General features: G+C 40.6%; 1 protein-coding gene across 3 annotated transcripts; it reads right to left on the minus strand.

The window, feature by feature from the left end:
• Positions 1-195: 195 nt before the first annotated feature.
• Positions 196-20105, minus strand: LOC117431619 (PWWP domain-containing protein 2A-like). 3 transcript variants are annotated; one of them, XR_009308241.1, is made up of 3 exons: positions 18876-20105; positions 8894-12436; positions 196-4787 (listed from the first exon to the last, which is right to left on the minus strand). XR_009308241.1 is itself a non-coding variant. In XM_058996865.1 (3 exons), exons 1-2 carry the CDS (start codon positions 20036-20038, stop codon positions 10555-10557), a joined length of 3045 nt encoding a protein of 1014 aa, XP_058852848.1. In that variant the 5' UTR covers positions 20039-20105; the 3' UTR covers positions 196-4787; positions 10536-10554. The 3 variants fall into 3 exon arrangements, 2 of the variants coding, with proteins under 2 accessions (XP_058852848.1, XP_058852847.1); XM_058996865.1 differs by having other exon boundaries at positions 10536-12436; XM_058996864.1 differs by lacking the exon at positions 196-4787 and having other exon boundaries at positions 7599-12436.
• Positions 20106-20877: the final 772 nt, after the last annotated feature.

Raw genomic sequence — 20877 nt, forward strand, 5'->3', positions numbered from 1 at the left:
TACTGAGTGGTCATCTTGTGTTGATCCCTGTCTGAAGAGAATCCAAACACCTACTGTACTTTCTTTTTAGTAGGAAATAAACCTGGTTCCTTATGTAGTAGTGGGCTTAGTGATGGAGTATTAATGGAAACGTAAGATATTTAACTTAAATATTAGTATTGAAACCCAGGACGTTGTCACCAAACCCCCCCAGAAAACAATCTATGATTCATTTTTATTTGAATAATTGTTACACAACATTCATAAAACATTCAGTTTGAAGCAAACTTTAAAGCTGAATCACGTTTTCATTTTCGTTTTCTTTTTTTTAACTTCATAAAATAAGGAGGGGAATATAAAGGGGGGGAAATCTTGATATGCAGACACAAACTCAACAGTGAACCGCAGCTTAAATATTAAGCAACTAATGCCCAAAAAAGTGAAAAGCAATACAGTACTGTAAATTCTACATTATAAAATATCCCTGACACAAACGTTTTTACATTTTACAACTTGAAATTGAACAAAAAAAATAAATAAAAAAGGCTACGGTACTGGTAAAACAAATGATGCGTTATTTTAACAGTGAATGCCTGAACAGTTGCCAAAACAAGTTAACACACAGCAGGTATTGGGCTGTGGATCACAAACAAGAACTATGAAAATAGTTGTGGCATGTCTAACTTGTTTAGGTGACCACTCAATTCATTTCAATTATATATTTAGCATCCATTTTGCATACTAATGAAAGGTTGAGACAGAAGATGCAAACAATATAGCATTCTCTTATTTTAAAGCAAAGATAGTAGCTGAATGTTTTGAAATTACTCCAGCTACCCTACACAAAGTCCTTGATAAACGGTATAAGGAAATCAGTGTGTCAACAGCATAGCTGTGCTCAATCTCTTGCACTATGACACGCTATACTTTTAAAAGCGTTTCGCTCATTAGAAAATGCAGTATCTCTTTTACAGTAAATGGCTGACCATTTTCCGTGGTTAAAAGTTGTACTTACTTTACAGGTTACAGAATCCATTCACAGTTGCCTACCACACACTATATTGAGTTTCTTCAGGGATCCAATAGCTTATACTTGGAACCTCCACTGACGATTTTCTCCCCACACGTTCAATTTTAATAAATACAAGAACACTTACAAAGCTACCAAAGGCTTAATACTGTTTCTTTTAAGCCAAATACTGCAGAGTAAAAAGGCGTTCAGCCCATATCTATGTAAATAACATCCAAGCCCCAGTATTATGTGTAATGTTATATCAGATTATTGGTGATTAGTGCTACAGCATTGAATGTTTGGTCACTGGAGGGGAACCAGTGGAATGGGTTACACACAGGGTCTTAGACTTCAAAGTGTTGCCTCTGAACTTTAAAACATATAGCCTGGTCCTGGGGTTGGTGCGATCTCAGACCCTTCACCTCCAATCTCTAAACATTACATGTATGTTTACTGTCTAATGCAGTTCACTGTCTTAAAAGGAGTGGCCTTCAGATTTGTTTGGTAAAAAAGTTATACAAAATAAAAAAGTGGTTAAAACGTTTTATGTTAGAATGACATAAAACAAATAAATTCTGACTTCTGTACACCAGCCAGTCTAAACACAGACTTTCTTCATACACACACCCTCCCTCCAAAAAAAGGTTAACAATACATTAACAAGGAAGCATTAAAACCTGAGTAACCATTATCACAATTGCCATTTGCACAACTCATAAAGCACATCATTCCATTTGCACAACTCATAAAGCACATTGACTAAAAGCATGTTTCAATTCTGTATCATTTAGATTTAGGGGACCGGATGAAAGTCCCCATAATTGATTACAAAAATTCTTGTGATCCTTAATTCATTTTTTTCATAAAATGAAGATGTTTTAGAGCATTATGAAACAATCAGAAAAGAGATACTGCATTGCCATCATCACAATGGCACCAGAACAACCCTGTAATTTGTGATTTTGAACTGTGGGGTAGTTATAATGCAGTCCGTGGATTGGCATCACCCTGTCTCTCCACATACGTATTTGTTCAGACTGCTGCCTAAAATAGGGCTCAAAATTGCACTTTGGCAGAATCATTTGTTTAACACTATGTTTCAGTCCAAACTCAGCCAAAATGGTTACAATTAGTCAAAATCCAGCTTAATCATTTTCAAGGTTATTTTGATTCATATAGCTGAAGCATCTAGCAAGCTGGACAAAAGCATTAATCAATAATGTACTGATGGAGCACATGCAATATGATATCATTTAAGCACACATTAAAACGTTCACAGATGAAAATACAATCAGTCAACCCTTAAACATACCAAGCACTGGCTAAGTTCATTGAAGGAGTTATGCTGACAATATTTATAAAATGTTAAGTGTAAAAGAAACAGTGCAACATAGGATTAAAATCCAACTCTCACCATCATTACGAAGTAATTAAACCAATTGCATCCTACCACTTAACACAAGAGTACAGTTTAATTTAGCCTGTGTTTATACTGCAGAATAATGTGTGTCAGATTAATTTACCCAGTTAAAAAACCACTAGTATCATGATTGTGATCAAATTAATTATATCTACCAAATACATAAACTAAAATAAAGCAAATAAACATGTTATGGCCATGATAGTACTCATGAAAACAAACATGGAAGCCACAATGGTGTTCTGTATTTCACACTTTCTTAACTGTACGAAGTAACATGTCTGATTCATAAAACAGCAACTGAACACTAATTGTTTGAACAAAGTCAACCACAATAAAATACAAACTGGTCTGATAAGTAACATGAAAGAGCATTATGACACAGTACTATGGCTTTGTTACACTACCTATTTGAATTAACAACACTGAGTGCTGGACAAAGAGATGTTAGGTCATCTACATATTAATGAATTACCTGTTATATCCTGGTACGTGTGTTCTGTATGATTATCTATAGTTGTTTCTGCTGAGATTATTACGGCATTTGCCATGCTTACTAACTATTCCAGCCAAAATTGCTTAGGAAAGTATTCCTCAATACTGATTGAAAGGAAGTGAGGTGGGGAAGCATATTAGCGTTGCGCGGTGTGCAAAGCCCATAGGAGAAGCACTGCGCATGCAGCCTGTGCAACGCTAACACCCTTTCCCACCTCACTTGCTCAGCTATCAGGTCTTTTTTCAGATGCAAGTTTTGCTGGAATAATTAGCAAGCATGAGAAACAAGAGAATCCCACAGAGCACACAACAGGTAAGAAATAAAAATATCAGGAACATGGAAATGACATACGAGTATCCCTTTAACTTGGAAATTCATTATTCAGGGTAATGTCCTCCAGTGATTGTGATGTTAGAAGGAAAGCCCTTCCAGTTTCACACAGACAGTGGACACCACCATTACATGCATTAGGATTGTTTCAGAGTTTGATTTGCAAGCCTTGCAACCAGTGCCAACTATTACTAGCTGTAAAATCCATCATAAATCACCATTAATTAAAGAAACAGTCAACACATGAGTACAATTCTAGCATTGCCTTTTTTCCCTTAAAAAAAAAAAAAAAATAGCTTTCTTACTGGCAGAAAACAAAATGCTTACATCAGCAGTATGCAATGTGGGTTCATTTGCATTATGTTTCAGTAAGCTGGAGTTGATTTTAAATGTCAAAAGCTTTAAATACAAAAAGGAAAAAGAATCCTGCTTGATGAAGCAAGTTCCTCTTGGCAGTGCTTGACTTACTCATATCTCCACTCTCCCTTATTACGGTAGATCAGGGTGTGCTTCTCAGCCCTAATGCATTGGAGGGCCCCAGGTCCTGGTGGAGCAGGGAAATGAGCACTCACCCCACATTTCGGCACCTGTTTTTCCGGGAGTGCTGACTTCAGCCAATTGTGACCTGAGCTCATCAAACATTTAGAACAACAAAGGTCAGCACTATAAAAAAATACACTGTGCAGATATATCCAATGCATGCAATGCCTCAAGCCAGTCAAATAATTAATAAAATCAAGCGTGTCATGTAACGCGAATCCAAAAGAAGTTGCATAGACAGATTTTGCTGGTACGGGTATTAGACTTATCAGTCGGAAAGGCAGCTAAAAGAGACGGAGCCCTGCCTTCCGAATGAGGTATTCACAAGGATTCAGTTGGATAATTTATATTTTTAACAAAAAAAAAAAAAAAACAACATACTGTAACCAATATCTCAAAAGATTGGTTTTAGCCTCAAGTAGTAACCAGCCGAAATGGATTTTGGATAGATTGCAGACAGAAACTTCATACTGTACTCTACACTATGCTGTATGGGAGCTGCTCTGCATGGATTATAGTGCTTAAACTGAGGAGGCTTCTAGCGCTGCGTGAGCGAGTGACAACGCGAGTCAGCGAGTAGCAAACACTCCAGTAGTACGGTTCATTCTGAGAAGTCTAGCACCTTTAGCAGCATCAGGGCTTCAAGCTCCACCCATTCAAGGCTCCGCTCAAAATATTATAGGAAGCAAAACCTCATCACAGCCCTCGTTTTAAAAGAAACTCAAAAAGGGTAACATCCATATGGAAACATTATAGACTCAAAGGGATGCTACACTATCAATATAAAGTGGGTCCCTAATCTTTACAATATAGAGAATTTCCACACATGCAATACTTATTGCAAAATCTTTTTTTTTTTCTATTTATAAAATATTTTCTCATCAGGTAAAATAAGGTTTTCATTCTCTTGTGCCTGGGATGGGGTACCCTCTCTCTCTGTAGACTCCCAAAAAGTGGCAGAGTTGTAGTGGACTTCAGGGACCAATCAGCAGCTTGTTAGTGTCGCTGTGCTGCAATAGGAGAGAGAGAAAAAAAAAGTAAAACAGCATTACTGAAAGTGCAGCTCAGCACCACATTACACATGGGCTTGTGTAACCCCTCTCTGCATTGGTTACAAACACACTCCTACGTGCCTTTCTGTTCACAGGTCCTTGGATGTACGGGGGTGCCCGAATACTGTTGGTATATGCCACAATACACGGCTGTACTCTAAACAGTAGAAAGGTAGTGGTTGTGAAAGGATTGGCACTACAGGCAACTGAAGCCTTCAGTCTAGCAAGTGTCTAAACAGTTACAGGGTTGTTATGTAGGTCTCAAAATGTGCGGTTTTGAAAGAAACTCTTACTGTAGTAAACATGTATTTTATTTGAAGCTAAAGAAATTTCTATTTACAAGCTATGCTTTCAGATAGGAAGGTGAAATTATCCCAACCGCTTCTTCCCTGTCATTAACTAACCAACTCCTTTAGTACCCGATTCCTGGGAACATGTACACCACTACACTATGTTATTTATACTGGACAAATCTCTTCCCAGTGCTGTGCAGTTCACTAACATCAATTTGTATTTTTTCTTCCAGCGCTGTCATGTTATGCAATAAAAATAGGACATCAAGCAACAACAACAGCAGCATGGTAAGGTCAAAGCCCTAATTGCTGTATTGTGTTATATCCATAGCACATATTTCTATGCGTCACTAGTTTGAGATTGGTTTGCACAATGAATAAATTGTTTTGCGCTTACAGTTCATCTAGGAAAACCTCTGTAGAGGACTTGACAGCTTCTTCATAGTTAGCCAGAATGTGCAAGAAGTGGATTGCTAAATTAAAAGAGAGGTCTGGACAAGTTTTGTAATTAGGCTTGCTACTACTCGATTTTAATTTTTTTTTACCAAATCGACAATTAATAGACATTTATTTTAGAAAGAATTTACCAGTTTTTTTTCTATCTTTATTTTTCAATTCAAGCAGAGAATGGGTGAAATCGACCTTTATGTTTTAAAATAAACCTGACTTTTTATGTCATTGAAAAACATCTCATTTAGCGAAACCACTATCATAGTCAAAATGCAACAAAACAGCAGAGCTATACTTTTAAAAATGGTCTCAAATAAACCGTAGTAAACACAGCATACAAGAGTGTATTACACAGACCTTTATAGCATACATTTACAAGTAAAAATAATATGCACAGAACAAAACATTAGATAGTTGAACAGAACTAACTTGCACTTATTATACAGAGACTGAGCTCCCCCTCTCCTGCTTCAGCACAGCTGGACTCGGAGTCACTGGAAGGTAAGACAGACTGGCCCGCTTCGTCCTGCCGCGGAGACTTCAACTGTCTGCAGGGTATTGTGCACAATATTTATTAAGTGTTTTTCTCTTGCGCCCCATTTTCAAATCAAACCAGTAACTGTCACCGTATACCTAAAGCAAAAGCGTATGTATACCTTAACCTGCTAATTTCAAAGTAGGCGCTTTGAATGACAGGCGCTGTAGCTGGCAAACGAGAGCATTCTAGCGCTGCTTCAGTCAACGAGATCTCTCAGAACAGGGTGAAACTACAGTACTAAAGGACACCGAGATGACTGACAGCGACCCCCAGCCAATCAGAACGGAACGGAGACGGGACAGACAGCAAGTATAAAAACTTCACAAACTAGAGATGATTTCCAAATTATTATTTTTGGTAAGAAAATAAAAAATAGCGAGTGGTTTTACCGATGTTTATCCTATATAGATTTATTTCAGTCGATCTCGATATTTTTTGGGAATTCGACGTTTAACAAGCTTTACCGATTAACATTGAAAAGTAGCAAGCCTAATTATAATGAAGGGACAGACACCATGTTTAAGGTAGTACTGTATTACTGTATTGGATTTAGAACCCATTTTCCTACACTTTAGCTTTATTACTTATCCCCTCCACTAAAGAGCTGCCCTTTCCCCAACGATGGACCACACACTGCACTAAGAATCCCAAATGCAGGGCAGTTTGCGGAAATATTTCTCTCATTCTATGTGCCACAGTTCCAGTAAAGCAGGGCGATGTGTTAAGTGGAAAGGGCTCTCTGCAATAAAGTCACAGTACGCAACTGATTTTCATCATGTAGTTGGTATATCATTTCAGATGATGGTAGCAGAAGATCCACAATAAGCTTGTTTTGCAGCTTTCATTTACACAATCTACACTGCTGTATGTACATTTCCAATATGCACTGTGAAAGCCGAAGGAGTAAGACTTGGAGTATGAACACAAGGTGCTGGAGAACAAATATGTGTGTTCAGAAGCATTCGCCATTGGGAACTCATTCCAGTTGGTCACTTTCCCTAAATAATTAAAAAAAATAAAAATAAAAAAAATAATAATAATGAGAGACTACTGCCTTACTTTCCAGTGCAACTAAAAATGCAAAGTCTGGCGAAGCAGGAATCTTTCCGAGCAGATACCTTGTGCGACAAGCTCCCTTCCTTTAGCAGCTTCTGAGATTCTACCCGCTTTCATCCAAACCAAGGCCAATGTATATGATGCGACTGAATTGTTTAAACTCTGTTTGCAGAAGAGAATATTCTGTGTAACCTTGAAATAAATAAATATGGTAGGAGCCATTCAACTGGTATCCATAGCTTTATCTTTTAAATTATGGGCATTATTTTGTTTTATGTACTGCATACATTTGCAATGAGAAATAGCAGAAAAAAATGTAATTGATCTTGAAACTAGATAGAGTTTAGTTTACATGGAATGTGCATTCCTTAAATGCCAATCAAATTTCAAAAAATATATTACAAAAAAATTAAAAAACACACCTTGATCAGATTTTTGAAGTTAACATTTTATTTACATAATCTTTATACATCAGAAAACATTCACACAAATAATGTCTTCAGTTTTTGTTTTTGCAATATACAACACTCTCTGATCTGCAAACAGATAAAAAAAATAATAATAATACAAAGCCAGAACTATCAATTTAAACAAATCAAACATTCGGACTGACAGTAACAAAGCGTGATCTACGAGCAAACTATCCACTGCAGATCATAGTGCGAGTGTAGTATCCATCACACAAATTCATGGAGAAAAAAACACACACACACACACTAAAAACCATTTGCACTGGTTGCAGACAGTTGTGTTCTCAGTCTAGAAGTTATCATTCGTGCAATTGGGTTAAATCTGTTTTATTTCGGCAAGATCATTAATATTCCATCAATATCCATTATTTCCTAAAAGTGGCTTGACCATTCACTGCAGGCAAAAAAAAAAAAAAAAGTTCTAAAGACAGAAAGGCTTGTGCTGATTGAACAGCATTTTCATGTCTTGGAATAATTCTAAGCAATAAACAGAATGCCATTTTATATAAAGAATTCTCTTTAGGTGTAGTGATTATTGGGGAAATAAAAATAAAATCAGTTCTCACTTTAAAACCATCACTTAAAACAGGAACCGAGTCCAGTACATCCCTATTCATTACTCAAGGAAAATAAATAGACAAAAAATGATCCTTTTGTAACATTATTGTTTCTTCTTTGGGATTGTATTAACTAAATTGTAAAATGTCCAGTCCCACCTCCATTACTCTCTATGTTCTTTCCTTTATTACAAAAAAAGTACAGACTGAACTACCACCTGGGTTACTGAGTCAAGGTACAAAGGAGAAACATGCACATGACATTCTATCTTTGAAGAGAAGAAATATATTGTTTTATTAGCAGCTTTTCAAAATTAAATATTTCAGATGAACACCTCCAAATGCAACGAGTAGCCTTCTTGATTGTGCCGTACACACACTGTATTGTACATGGAAGATAAAAGCTCAGGGGTCACCGTATGTCCCACACTAGTCACAGAGGAAACCAGCTCTCCTGGCACAAATCACTAGCAAAACCCCAAACCAGCAATGTGAAAATGATACGCTGTATCCTTCAATATTCTACACTTAAAAATGTGTTTCACTGGACTGTATTCAAGCCATCTCGAGCTCTCAAACCACCTGCAAACCGCACCCTTTAGTGCAACACCTAGTAGGGTGGTTAGCCATTGTGCGGTTGCTGCTACAGAACCCCAATAAAAAGAATTTCCCATCCAAATGCTGCTAATGTAAAACAAACCTGGTAGGACTGGAGTTGGCGCCTTCCTGACTGGACAGACTGCTTTGCTTTCTCCATCTGCTACAGACGTACAGCTTTTTTTCCTTTTCTTTTTATTGTTTTTGGGATGCTGAATGGATGACAAACGGATCTGTGTTCTACATACAATTACATGCAATAATAAAATGTTAACCTTTGCATTTTATTAGGAAAGTCCGCATTAAAATGAGACACTGCATTAACCCTTTCAGTCCTGGCAGGACCTCAAGGTCCCACCTTATCTTAGCGCTGTATGTTAACGTATGCCGTCAGAAATCACGGTGGAACCTCACGGGACTCCTAGGTCCCAGTTTGAAGTAGTGTTTAAATATGTAAAAAATATTTGTGCATCCTGTTCTTATGTATACTCAATAAAGGAGTTCCTTTTTTAATTGTATAACTTAAATTTCAACAATTCAGGACTGAAAGGGTGCAGATTTCAACCAGCTGCTGTTTTAAACTAAAAGGGGGTCACTGTCCTGCACCTTGCCCCCTTACAGCACAAGCACTCGAGGGGACGTTGGCTTTGCTGCTGTTCTTGAAACTGCTTTCTGGAGAGACTGGGCTGGCTTTGAATCACAAGACGATAAACAGCTTTGTATCCAATCTTTTGGAAAACAATGTGAAGCCTCTACTTCACAGTAAACTGATTACTCTGTCTATCTATATTCAATCCCCTACTCCAGGACTGTTTTTAATTTGTACTTGTTAAAATGACTTGCCATAATTTAGAGTGGCCTACAGAGTCAGGCTTTAATATTATTAGCATCAGGTGCCTTGTTTCTGTGCTGGACTGCAAACACGTTTATATCTGAAAGGTTACAACAGGGATTTATAGAAGACTGTTGATTAACAGATTAAAATCAAATCGAAGTCCGTCTATAAATCTGTTTCTGCTTCTAGCCATCCTATTTCTACTGCAACAGATTTTTCAGGACACATCTAATGTATTGCATTTTTTTAATATTTCAGTTTCCAATTTAAATAGTGTTTTAATGCTTTCAAGACTGAGTTTTATTCAGTGATTCATTCTTAAGTGATACTCTACAATACAGAAACAAAGTAAAATCACTTAACAATACAGCAGGATGTTCTCCTTCATTGTTCATTCAGTCTATTACACAACACTTTCACAGTTCCCCGTGGCTTAATCCAGATCGCCCCCACCCCATCTTTCTGTATAAACCCCTTCGTCTACGCTCCCAGCAAAGACTACCAACCCCAAAAGTACTCCTTTAAATAAAAATTCCCTGATGTGATTTCACTTGACCCCAAGGCACCAGACCCTACCTGCCTGCCTTGTGTGATGAAGAGCATCATGGCTTTCAATGGGCCTTTGAAGTCATGTCAACACTTGAGATGGGAACTGCTTTTAAAATGTGTATGCGTGAGTGTGGGGGTGAGGAGAAGTTGTGGTCCAACTGGAACCAAGTTTCAAAACAGAAAACACAAACCAAGAAAGAGCATGTCCCTTTGTAAAATGTACGGCCACTAGAGAGGCTGTGTGATCTCTACCCACCCAAGTTAATTCCAGTTATTCTAGGCTGGAATTTCCTATGCCAGTGGCGCGGTGTTTGGAGGGGACAGGGATAGTGGAGATCTCAGGCACAGCTTGCTTGCCTACCTTCCTTTCCTGCCATGTTTCACGTCTCAAACTGTGTCAGCAGTGCCCGCACCTCAGGACTCAGCTGCTTGGCAGCCTTGGCTGCCTCTGTGATGGCCTTGCGGTACAGGCCCTTTCTCTTCTTGTTAAAGCGCAACTGGAAGCTTTCTAAAAAGGGGGAGAGCTGCGAGAGGGCCAAGAAAGAAGTCGTTGGGGAACCGAACCAGGAGATCCGGGCCTCCTGTCTGACTAAAAGACCATTATCTTTGCGGCTCACGGTTATAGCAAGGATTCGGGCCGGCCACCAAGGGAAGCCGTATATTTTGGCCCACACAATGTCCCCTACGCATATGGTCCTGCCATCTGGAGTCACGCACTTAGAGACATTTTTGGAAAAGACTTTTGCTTTCAAGGAATTACTGAGCTTTTTCTCTTCCTTCGAAGAGGAGGAGGAGGAGGAGGAGGAGGAGGAGGAGGAGGATGTCGTGGTGGTGGTGGTGCTGGTGGTGGTGGTGCTGGAGGTGGAGGGTGCGTGCAAAGAGCCGGGAGGAGGAAAGTCAAAGGTCTCAGTAGAGCTACACTCAGAGTTGGACGATTTAAGGTCATCTGCGCTATCGCTACTGCACATCGAAGCACTAGACGAGTCTGGCTTTTTCTGATTTAAGGTCATGTAAACTGTGATATTGCCCTTGCTGCCTCTCTTTTCCCGTTTCTCCTCCTGCTCCTGCTCCTCAGACACCACTACCAGGTCTTTATTCTCATCTGTGGCCTCGACCTCTGGCCCTGGCTCAGGCTCAGGGTTGGCTTCAGGCTTGGGCTGGGGATCGGGCTGGGGCTCAGGCATGGGCTCAGACACTGGCTCAGGTTCGGGGCTTTTAGCGGGGCTCTGGTTTTCAGAAGAAGTGGCCTCACCTGCTGAGGAGCGAGTCGAGGTGCAATGGGGTGGAGTAGTCGTGGGCACCCCTTTACAGCAACCCTGCACTTTATCAAAGCCCGCTTTACAAGAGGAAGAGTTGTTCTCTTCGTTACGGTACCTTTGGGGCTTGATGCGTATCCTGGGTGGCAGGGGGGCCGCGTTGCCGCTGCTGTTCTGGAGGCGCCGGGTGAAGTGGACTTTCTGAATGGTTCCCTTGGAAGCCGCCGTGCTGGCACCGCCACCGCTATCCCGCTGCCGCTTCTGCACTTTCTCCTTGGCCATCTTCAGCACATCCTGTGCCTTGGAGTGATCCACATTCTTACTCTGCAGCACTTTTTTGGTGTTGAGCTGCACCCGTGAGCTGTTCACCTGGGAAGCTGCAGCAGTCACTTTGACTACCCTGCTGCCGCCACCTTTGGTCGGGGCCACGCTGGAGACCTTGACTACAGCAGCGTGGCGTTTCGCTCCTTCTGTGCTGCGGCCTTTCTCCTCCACCTTAAGCTCACTTCGAAGCCTCTTGTTCACAGTCGCCACGCTCTCGTTCCGCCTTTTTTTACTCTCCTCGCCCCTGTAGTCGGAGTGACTCTTTCTCACATCCTTCTTGTCCGGCACAATGCCATTCTTGCACTTGTCACACAGTACCTGTCGCGGCCGAAGTTTAATGGCGTTCATAATAGACGTGGGCTCTTCCCGGTACAGTTTGCGCTTCGGCCTTTTAATTTTCCGCGGAGGGGGCTGAGGTATTGACTGGTTGTAAGTGTCCCTGATAAACAAAGGCGGAGGGTAAGGGGCTCCTTCATGGAACAAAGGCGGAGGTTTAGAAGTCCATTGGTTGGTCGGCACAAGTGGATTCTTGGCGGGGTCCTCGGGGGCATCCCCTGTAGCTTCACACTGTCCCTTGTCTGTCTCTGCCTGGAATGCTTCAGTCTTTAGCTGCATAGAATATGGTTTATCCCTGTATTCTCTTTTGGGAAACACAGTCACTGGAATTCCATATGGTCCAAATCTGAGGAAAAGGGATAAGAAAACACATTTTTACAGTGGGTAATGGGATTTGTAAATCCTAATAAACCTAGTGTTATCGGTCCATGCAAATACTTTCAATCTGCAAAGCTTCCCTCATCAACCGCACCAACTTGTGTCGATCAAGGGCTACGTGCATGATTTATTGATTTTAAAAGGACTAATGAGCAGCATAAGAAACAGGATTCCTGATGCAAGGATACATGGTATCCTTGAGAAAGAGCCAATTTCAGGCTGATGCTTGGGTTGATCCCTTTAATTTAAAAAGGTGCATAATTATTTATTTTTAACTGCTGCTGTTCTGACCTACTTGTAGCCAGCAATGAGAGGGTAACACTATTTATGCATTAACCTACATATAGTAGCTATCAGATCAAAGAAACCTGTGCACCAAAACTACCCCAGGTAAAACAGCAGCTATAAAAATTACTGTGATTTAATCAAAAAAAAAAAAAATGTTGAAAACAGCATATAACACACAGTCTTTGATTTTTTTTTTCTGCTACCTCTAAAATTACAGAAACCCACTTCAAAAAACACAGATACAGCTTTGATCTCCCTCACCAGGATCAAAGTTGCTGTGTGATGTTGCATTACATTTTAAAAGACTCAATGGAGGACCTCCTGCCTCCATGCCTTTCCATACAATAATCTATATTGCCTCCGACATCCTTAAATCTGGTTTTGAACCCACAAATCACAACAAACGCAAGACCTTTCTCAGAGTTAATAAATAAAACACCCCAAAGCCAAGCTGTTCCTTTGCAGCAGGTTACAAACCAATCATGGCACACTGTCACTCCAATGGACTGAAGCCATGCCATGATTTACATCCCTGCTGCAGGGACGGACCTTTACAAACACTGTACAAATAAAATACTGGTCGAGTACTGTAGAACAAAGACCAAATATCAGCACCCATTAATAGAATGACAATTTATTATAGCCTACTTCTCCTAGAATTTCAAAACAAAAGGACTTTGGCATGCCCTCTACATTCAAACTGTTGGTAACAGTAACTAGATCAAGTATTTACATTTGTTTTCCCCGTTGAATTGTGCCGAGCTCAAAAATCCCAGGGCTTTTAAAAGCAGGGTTGGGGTCAATTTCAAATTCCAATTCCATTTCCTTTTTAAAATCAATTCCCAATTCCAGTTCCCATTCCTTTGTAATCAATTCCAACACACCCTTGATTAAAATGGCAGTTAGCAGTATCCTGTTAAAATGTGCTTCTCTCAGAGGCAACAAATTACTTAAAAATTTAAGTCTTAGTCAATTAAATTGGCTTAAAATTAAAGAAGTTGAACAATCCCAACTATCAATTCTAGTTCCTGCAAAGGAATTGGAAATTGATTTTAACTGAAAAACAGGAATTGCCCCCAACCCTGTTTACAGGTACACCTCTGATCAGTACAGTACCCAGGCATAGGGTCCAGCGGCTTTAGTTTCAGCTGCAATATCAGCACGGACGGCAGACTTGGCACCTGGTCTTCCTGTCGCTTGAAACATATTGTTTACCCACTTTAAGGAAATTAAAACTGACATCTATTGTTAAGGTATAATTTGTAGATGTTTTCTGTTTATTCAGTTGTTTAAAAAGGAAGCCTGTTGTATGTTATCAATTCATTTAGCATATTTATGAAGATACAACTTCTCTACAAAACAAACAGTAAGTATAAACCTTATAAATGCATTAGCATGTATTAGAAATAATCTTTCTTATAATGTAACTTGTTTCATATGTGTAGAGTAAGTGACCAAGATATTGTCAGCAGTTTTTATGATCTTAACAATACATACTAACTCCTCTGCTGCTACAGATTTCTGAATTGCTGTCCGAAAGTCAATTAATTTAACATTGTGTGTTTGATACCCGTTTTAGTAAAAAAAGAAAGTGGCACAGCAGGAACAAAAACACTCTCTTCGAAATCACAAAGTACCCGTGGAAGACTGCTAAAGAGATCTTTCTTTGGATTATCATTGTATTCATTTAACTTCTAGGTTAATTTCCCAATGAAACTACAGGGTCCCAATTTCAAGTACTGATGAGAGAACATCTGGAGAACTGCTTATCCAGTTGTGATGATATCTGGAGAAACCCTTCCTCTGTTCATATGCAGGTCTCAATGAAGAGATGCTTTACTCTTTTACAGGTACTGTACATACAGTATGTAGATCAGGAGGATCTGCTTGGTACGATTAGCTCCACTTTTGAATTCACATCAGAGACAGGAGATGAAGGTCACAAACACAACTGATGTTAGGCTACCGTTCTTTGCTTCATATGTATTTGGTATATCACAGGTCCATGCACAAGGCCACAGAAGCTCCTCGATGTTAAAAGCAGAAAATACTTTCTTTCTTAACTTTCTGCTGACCACAAACGGTGCATACAGTACTTCTACTAAATGTCATCTTCAAGTTCTTCTTTGATTTTTATTTTTTCTTATTTTTATTCCCCCCGCCAAATCTGGAATGTCCAATTATGTTTTTTTCTCCTCACCGCAGCGAGTCCCCACACAGCACAGACGTTCCGAGGGCGTGTCAGCGTCCTCCGATCTCACAAGCCTAAAGCCAGAATCGCTTTTACGCCGAGCATTCCAGAGCAGAGGTGGGAGGCTACCAATCCCGGAGAACAGAGACCAGCCCTGCCACTTATCCACTCTGAATGTGCTTGATGTCTGGCCAGAAGGGTTCGCTGTTGCGCGATGAGGAGAAGCAATCTCTGTCGGTTCCCCATCCCCCACCGCGGGAGCGTCAGTGCCCATGTGATTTACATCAGTGATAATAATGCACATTGTGCAAACACAAGCCTGGTGTTTTTACAAATATAGGTTGTCCCCGAACTGCCCATTTGTGGCCATACAAACAACTGTGTGTTTTCCTGCATTCCTGACACAGAGCAATGTGTCCACAGGCATGTTGGGAAATATTCCACAACACGGTCCTGGTGATCAGGAATGCATTGTGGAAGGTGAGCCTCTCCCAGTTGCAGCTGGGAAGATCAGGACTATATGCCAGCCTCCTAAATCAATCCAGAAAGTTAGCATCCCTGTTCTGTACATCCTCAGTCCAGGATTTCAATACATGTGTCCGTCTCCACCTGTGCATTCCTTTAGAAACATGACTTGAGCTGTCAGGATCTACTGTTACAATATTGTTTCTGACGATCAGAAGGTAACTTTACAGATGTAGTTACCATTACCAACACCATCGTAATATCCTAATGCTGATTAAGAGATGTGTTGCTGGCTGTTACAATATGTGAAGGCCATTCATTGACAACCATGAAGCAGAACTCTATTTATACACTCACAATGAATACTAAAAAAAAAAAAAAAGCAGCATAACTATTTAATGGCAGTCATCCTAGTTGTACAGTAATTTTCCAGCACAGATTTGGTTTCTGTATGGATGAGCAAATATATTCGGCACATACAGCTGCTCACATATGTAGCATTTACTTTTATTGTCAGTCCTTTTATCATAATATTAGAGTACCATCCTATACTATTAAACGACTATGTTTGTTCCCTGTACCTTATACATTACACACCAGGAGAACACCAGTAATTCCATCTGAATGGAGATTTAGGATACTCCACAGACATGTGGTTTCTCAAGGTTTATTGGAACTAGAGAATTCATTTTGAAGGCAAGCTATGCAGAGGATATTCCTGATATTGATTTAGACTGGCCATTTCAAAGTGTTAAACTGACTGGCAAAAAAAAAAAAAAAAAAAAAGAGCGAGACAATGCAGTTGGGTGTGTGGTCCTTCTCCCTTCTGTCCTCTCATCCTTGTTATCCAAATACAGTTAGCACATCAGTCTCGCCTCACTGAATCTTTGCAAACCCAGAGTTAATGTGGCCCACATTATTATGAAGGTAGGCCGAGAGTGTGTTTGTCTGCCATTTTCTGAAGCAGAGAAACAAATCATAACATCCGATGAACCGAACATGTACAAATGTACATTACTCCGTGCCATAGTTCAGGGAATCAGTTCTCGATAAGATGTGTCAATAAGATTCTCTGTGGTTATAACGAGAGGCTTGTTGTGTAAGGGTTACTGCATACAGATAAACACAGCCTGGCTTTTGTACATTTTATTCTCGGTTTGTTTAAGAAAGGGTGGGCTTTGGGTTGCTAATGTCTTCTAAATCTGCTTCTTGCATTACTTAAAAGTAAGATACCACAGGAGAACTGCAAGATTGAAGCAGGTTTCCCTCTGGGAGGATTACAAATCATTTTCGGTTCTCATCTCCTTCACGTTTTGCCCGTCATAATAAGCTGGTTCACAGCAGCAGAACAGCAGTTTGTCTCCAACAGCATTAGCTGGGTCTCAGAGGTCTTAAAGAGACAGTCTGCTAATTCACTCCCTTGTGGCTGGTGAGAACGTCAGGAAATAAGAAGCTAAACAGCAGCTGGGATAGAGATGGCTTTAGTGACATAAGAAAACATCAGATCAAAACATTGTTGTTACCTTTAAACTAATTCACAACGATACTGCTAAACTGAGCAAGGGACAACTTATTTCTGTATCCATGTAAGAAATGATCTCCCGTTCAAAGAATATTAATTTATTATGAAAAAACAAGCCTTTCCTGGAGCCATAAAGGCTTTTAAAGAAAACTATTTTAAGGCCTAGACACAAAGACCGCCCTATTGCACTACAGTAGTGTAGAGACTAGACCACTGAAATGACTAGTTGTGTTTTGTTTGAGGCACACCAGCCTGGTGTTAACAAAAACGAATGATTACTTGCATTGGAATATTAACACAGGATAGGATGGAGAAAACAGGCACCACAAAGGTAATCCATTAGGTTCCATACACTCAGGGCTCCGGAGGTGTTGTGGGTGTGCAGCGAGGGACAAGGTTTAACAGAGCCCAAGCAGCATGCTTTCTGTACTTTGTGACAATTCTCTCAGTCCAGGATTGCATTTGAATTACAGTGGCTTTAAAAACCGTACCAAATAAAAAGTGAAATATTGAAGACTGCAGTTGAATGTTAGAACTATTCAATGCCACAAAACAGCCTAATAACTGATGTTGTTACTTCCAAACCACAATAAGGGCAGAGGCACCATAATCACAATTGAACCCTAGCCTCAATTAGACTGTAGTTTCCTGCTGCATACATAATGATTTTGCAACATTAGGATCAGACTCTGTCTGTGCTAGTGTAGGAAATTCTAATGAATCTAAAGCCTACCTGGAAGACTCACAGTTACAGACTCCCTTCCCCATTCCTGCACAGAACTGTAAACTGTGCTGTCAAGTACACTAAATCTTGTTGAAGGCTTTTCACAATGTGGGATTGATGCACACTTTTAGCAATGTAATTAATACAAATAACAAAATACTACTGCTGGACAGAACAACAAGGTGGGGCGCAGAGTCAGTGTGGAAGATGCCAGTAGAATTGGGGAGGAGTTAGCAGCTGAAGGGTATTCAGTTGAAACACTCACTGCTAACCCCTTCCATTTAAATACTGTGCTCATAGTTTGTATGCAAAATAAAAAGTATGCTTCACTTTGTCTTTCCTATCATTGTAGATCCGATTTCATTTATGAGATACTTGGAGTGCAAGCAAGCCATAAACAAATAGACGTGTCTGGCCCCAACTTGCACATCCTGTGTCATAATAGTTCAACCAAACATAAATGAAAAGCCCTCTTCCCAAGTGTTATCCCTGAACATGTAATCTGTCCTTCTGGTCTCCCAGGCCTACATAATAAACTGAGATGACTCACAGTGGAAAGGGCTTGGTATGCATGGTTAGAAACCAGCACCTCTGCTTCACTGTTATTACCAACAAAAAAAAGTGCATGAAGCTAAACTATTTAAAGAGTACATTGCCTTAAAAAGACTGTAAAAATGAAATGCGAAGTCTCAAATCCAGTGTTAGCAGCCAAGAAGTGCTTGGTTTGTAAACATGCTACTTTATGGTTGTATTGGATACCGATATGCGAATTACAAGACCACACATGAGAAGTTATGAGATAACTGTCTTTGCATACATTTGCATATGTACATCACTACAGTGATTAGTACAGTGTGAATGCTAGTGTGTGAATGCAGTGGCTTAATTAGATGCAAGAGCTTCACTTGGGGGCTGCAATCTACATGGGTATCCAACAGAGATAATAATAACACATTCGCGTTATGAAAAGTCCGGTTGTTATGTAGCCATTAGTTTGAAATCAAAAAAACACTACTTGTACATTAATAAAAATAAAAAATACTGTTGCAGGGTTTTAAAAATGCACAAAGGTGAAAATGTGAATTAAACAAGCGTGTTTGGAAGTGTGTGTCCAGGTGGTTGGCCTACCCGGTGCTTTCCTGTGCATGCGTGCAGCAGTATTTTACTTTATGTGTGAGTAAATGGCTATTCTAGTAATACCAGGGCGTCATATTTACCTTCTGGACAGGTCCATAAGAACCCCAGAGAATATCTTCTCGCCAAATCGGAAGGACACCACCAGCGCATCGTCGATTATGTGATCCAGCATGACCCGTACCTCGGATCCCGGGATTAGCTCGGCGATTGTCTCTGTGTGGACCACAATAGAACCCTCCCCTGCCATCGGCTTCGTTTCTGGTTCGTCCTGTTGGGTTTCCATCTCGAACTGCTGCGGTACCACCAGTTCCTCTGGTTCTGAAGCAACGGAGTTAACTTCAAATAATAAAACAGGCGGCTGCACTATATCAGTACTGTTAACGTCATTGTTTTTATTTTGAGCTGAATCGGTCCCAAACAGTTTCTCGTTTTCCAGTATCGGTATAATGTTCGAGTCTTGGTTCGCTATTGAAGAACAGTGTGGACCAGACTCAGCAAACGACTGCCCCACAGCACTCTCATCCTTCAGATCAGTAACCACACCATCAAGAATCGGTTTATTCTCTGGCAATGGCTCGATCACAGTTTGGGCTTCACCGTCCGTTTGAATGGGTTCGGTCTCGTCTGGTTCTGTATGGACCGTGTGATCATCAGTTGCCAAAGGTTCCTCCAACAAAGGTGCTTCCATCTCAGCTTCTCCTAATGCAGGAGCGGGGTCTGGATTCGAGATCGCCTCAACCACTAGATCAGAAATAACCCTGGGTTTGGGATAAGCTTGAAAATCATCAGAACTGACCTCGTTGCTAGCAACCGGATCAGACGCTACCTCCGGATCTCCGCCGCTAATCTCACTCTCACGCTCCGCTGTCCGCTCCATTCCCTGGTCGTGGTCTGCCGGAGGGGTCACAGTCTCCACTTCACCTCCTAAGACCATCACTGTATCATTCTCCTGCTGCTCGCTGGGATTAATATAAGACTTTCCCGCGGTCTCCGGGTCCGGATCTGGCCTGCCCTCTGCCTCAGCGCTGACCAAGCTGCTGCATTCCGGAGCGACATCCCCGTGATCAGGAATGGGCTCCGGGTCCATTTGTGAAACAAGCTCCTTCGCAGCCTCGGTCTCGATTTTGGGCTCCGCCTCGGCTAGTTGCAGTAGCTCCGGCTCGGGTCCCACTCTGTCCCCCGCTGGTGGTGGTGGTGGTGTTGATGCCGCAGCAGCTCCAGCCTCCGCAGCCACGGCCGCCATTTTCTTTCCGCTTTTCCAGAGAACGCTCGGCCTTCTCTCTCTGATAGGATATGCGCCCACCCACCATGCGGAACAGACACCTGGGATTGGCTATTAAACTACCAAGTTGTTTCTGAATGGCTAATGCCTAGGTCAATCAAAGGAACCAGTGAAATAAAGTCTTCTTATTGGTTAAATTCTTTGATTGACAGACCCTTTTCTTTCGCGTGAATTTGCATCCCTTGGTGAGGATACTAATCAATGATTGGTTCATTCCAAGTCCTTCGGCTTTCTATTGGCACAAGAAAATGCCTATCAATGTTATCTTTGAAACCGGCCACCCTTCGCAGTGTTTACAGAAAACGTATGGATGTGGACCACGTGTTAATATCAAAGCATTTTCACGAACATACAAAGGCACACGTTTTAAAAGAACCCGCGTGGGTCTCATTCTAGTCTCCATCAAGCAAGCATCCTAATTCTGGACACTGAACGTCTCTGTAACACTTAACTTGAACATACATTGATTTGTGTGTTGTCAGTACACCTTGCATGTAGCTGAAAGTATTGTCTAGTTAAGTTATATTGTTGTAACCAAATTATGGCGCTGGTGGTTGTTTTCAAGGCGGGGAAAGACGCTAAATACAAATGCATATATTATTATTATTATTGTACTTTAAGAATAATATGTGATAACTGCGAAAAACAAATAACTTCTAGAAATATTGTTGACAGTGGTACACTCAGTTAGGTATGGTCAAAGAGGTAATAATAAATAAATATTATATTAATTTCCATCCAATTTTGAAACAGTTGTCAGCAGACAAGTGCTCAGCACCCATACAATATCATCAATCTGC

Source organism: Acipenser ruthenus, chromosome 23, assembly GCF_902713425.1.
Source record: "Acipenser ruthenus chromosome 23, fAciRut3.2 maternal haplotype, whole genome shotgun sequence".
Taxonomy (NCBI): Eukaryota; Metazoa; Chordata; class Actinopteri; order Acipenseriformes; family Acipenseridae; genus Acipenser; species Acipenser ruthenus.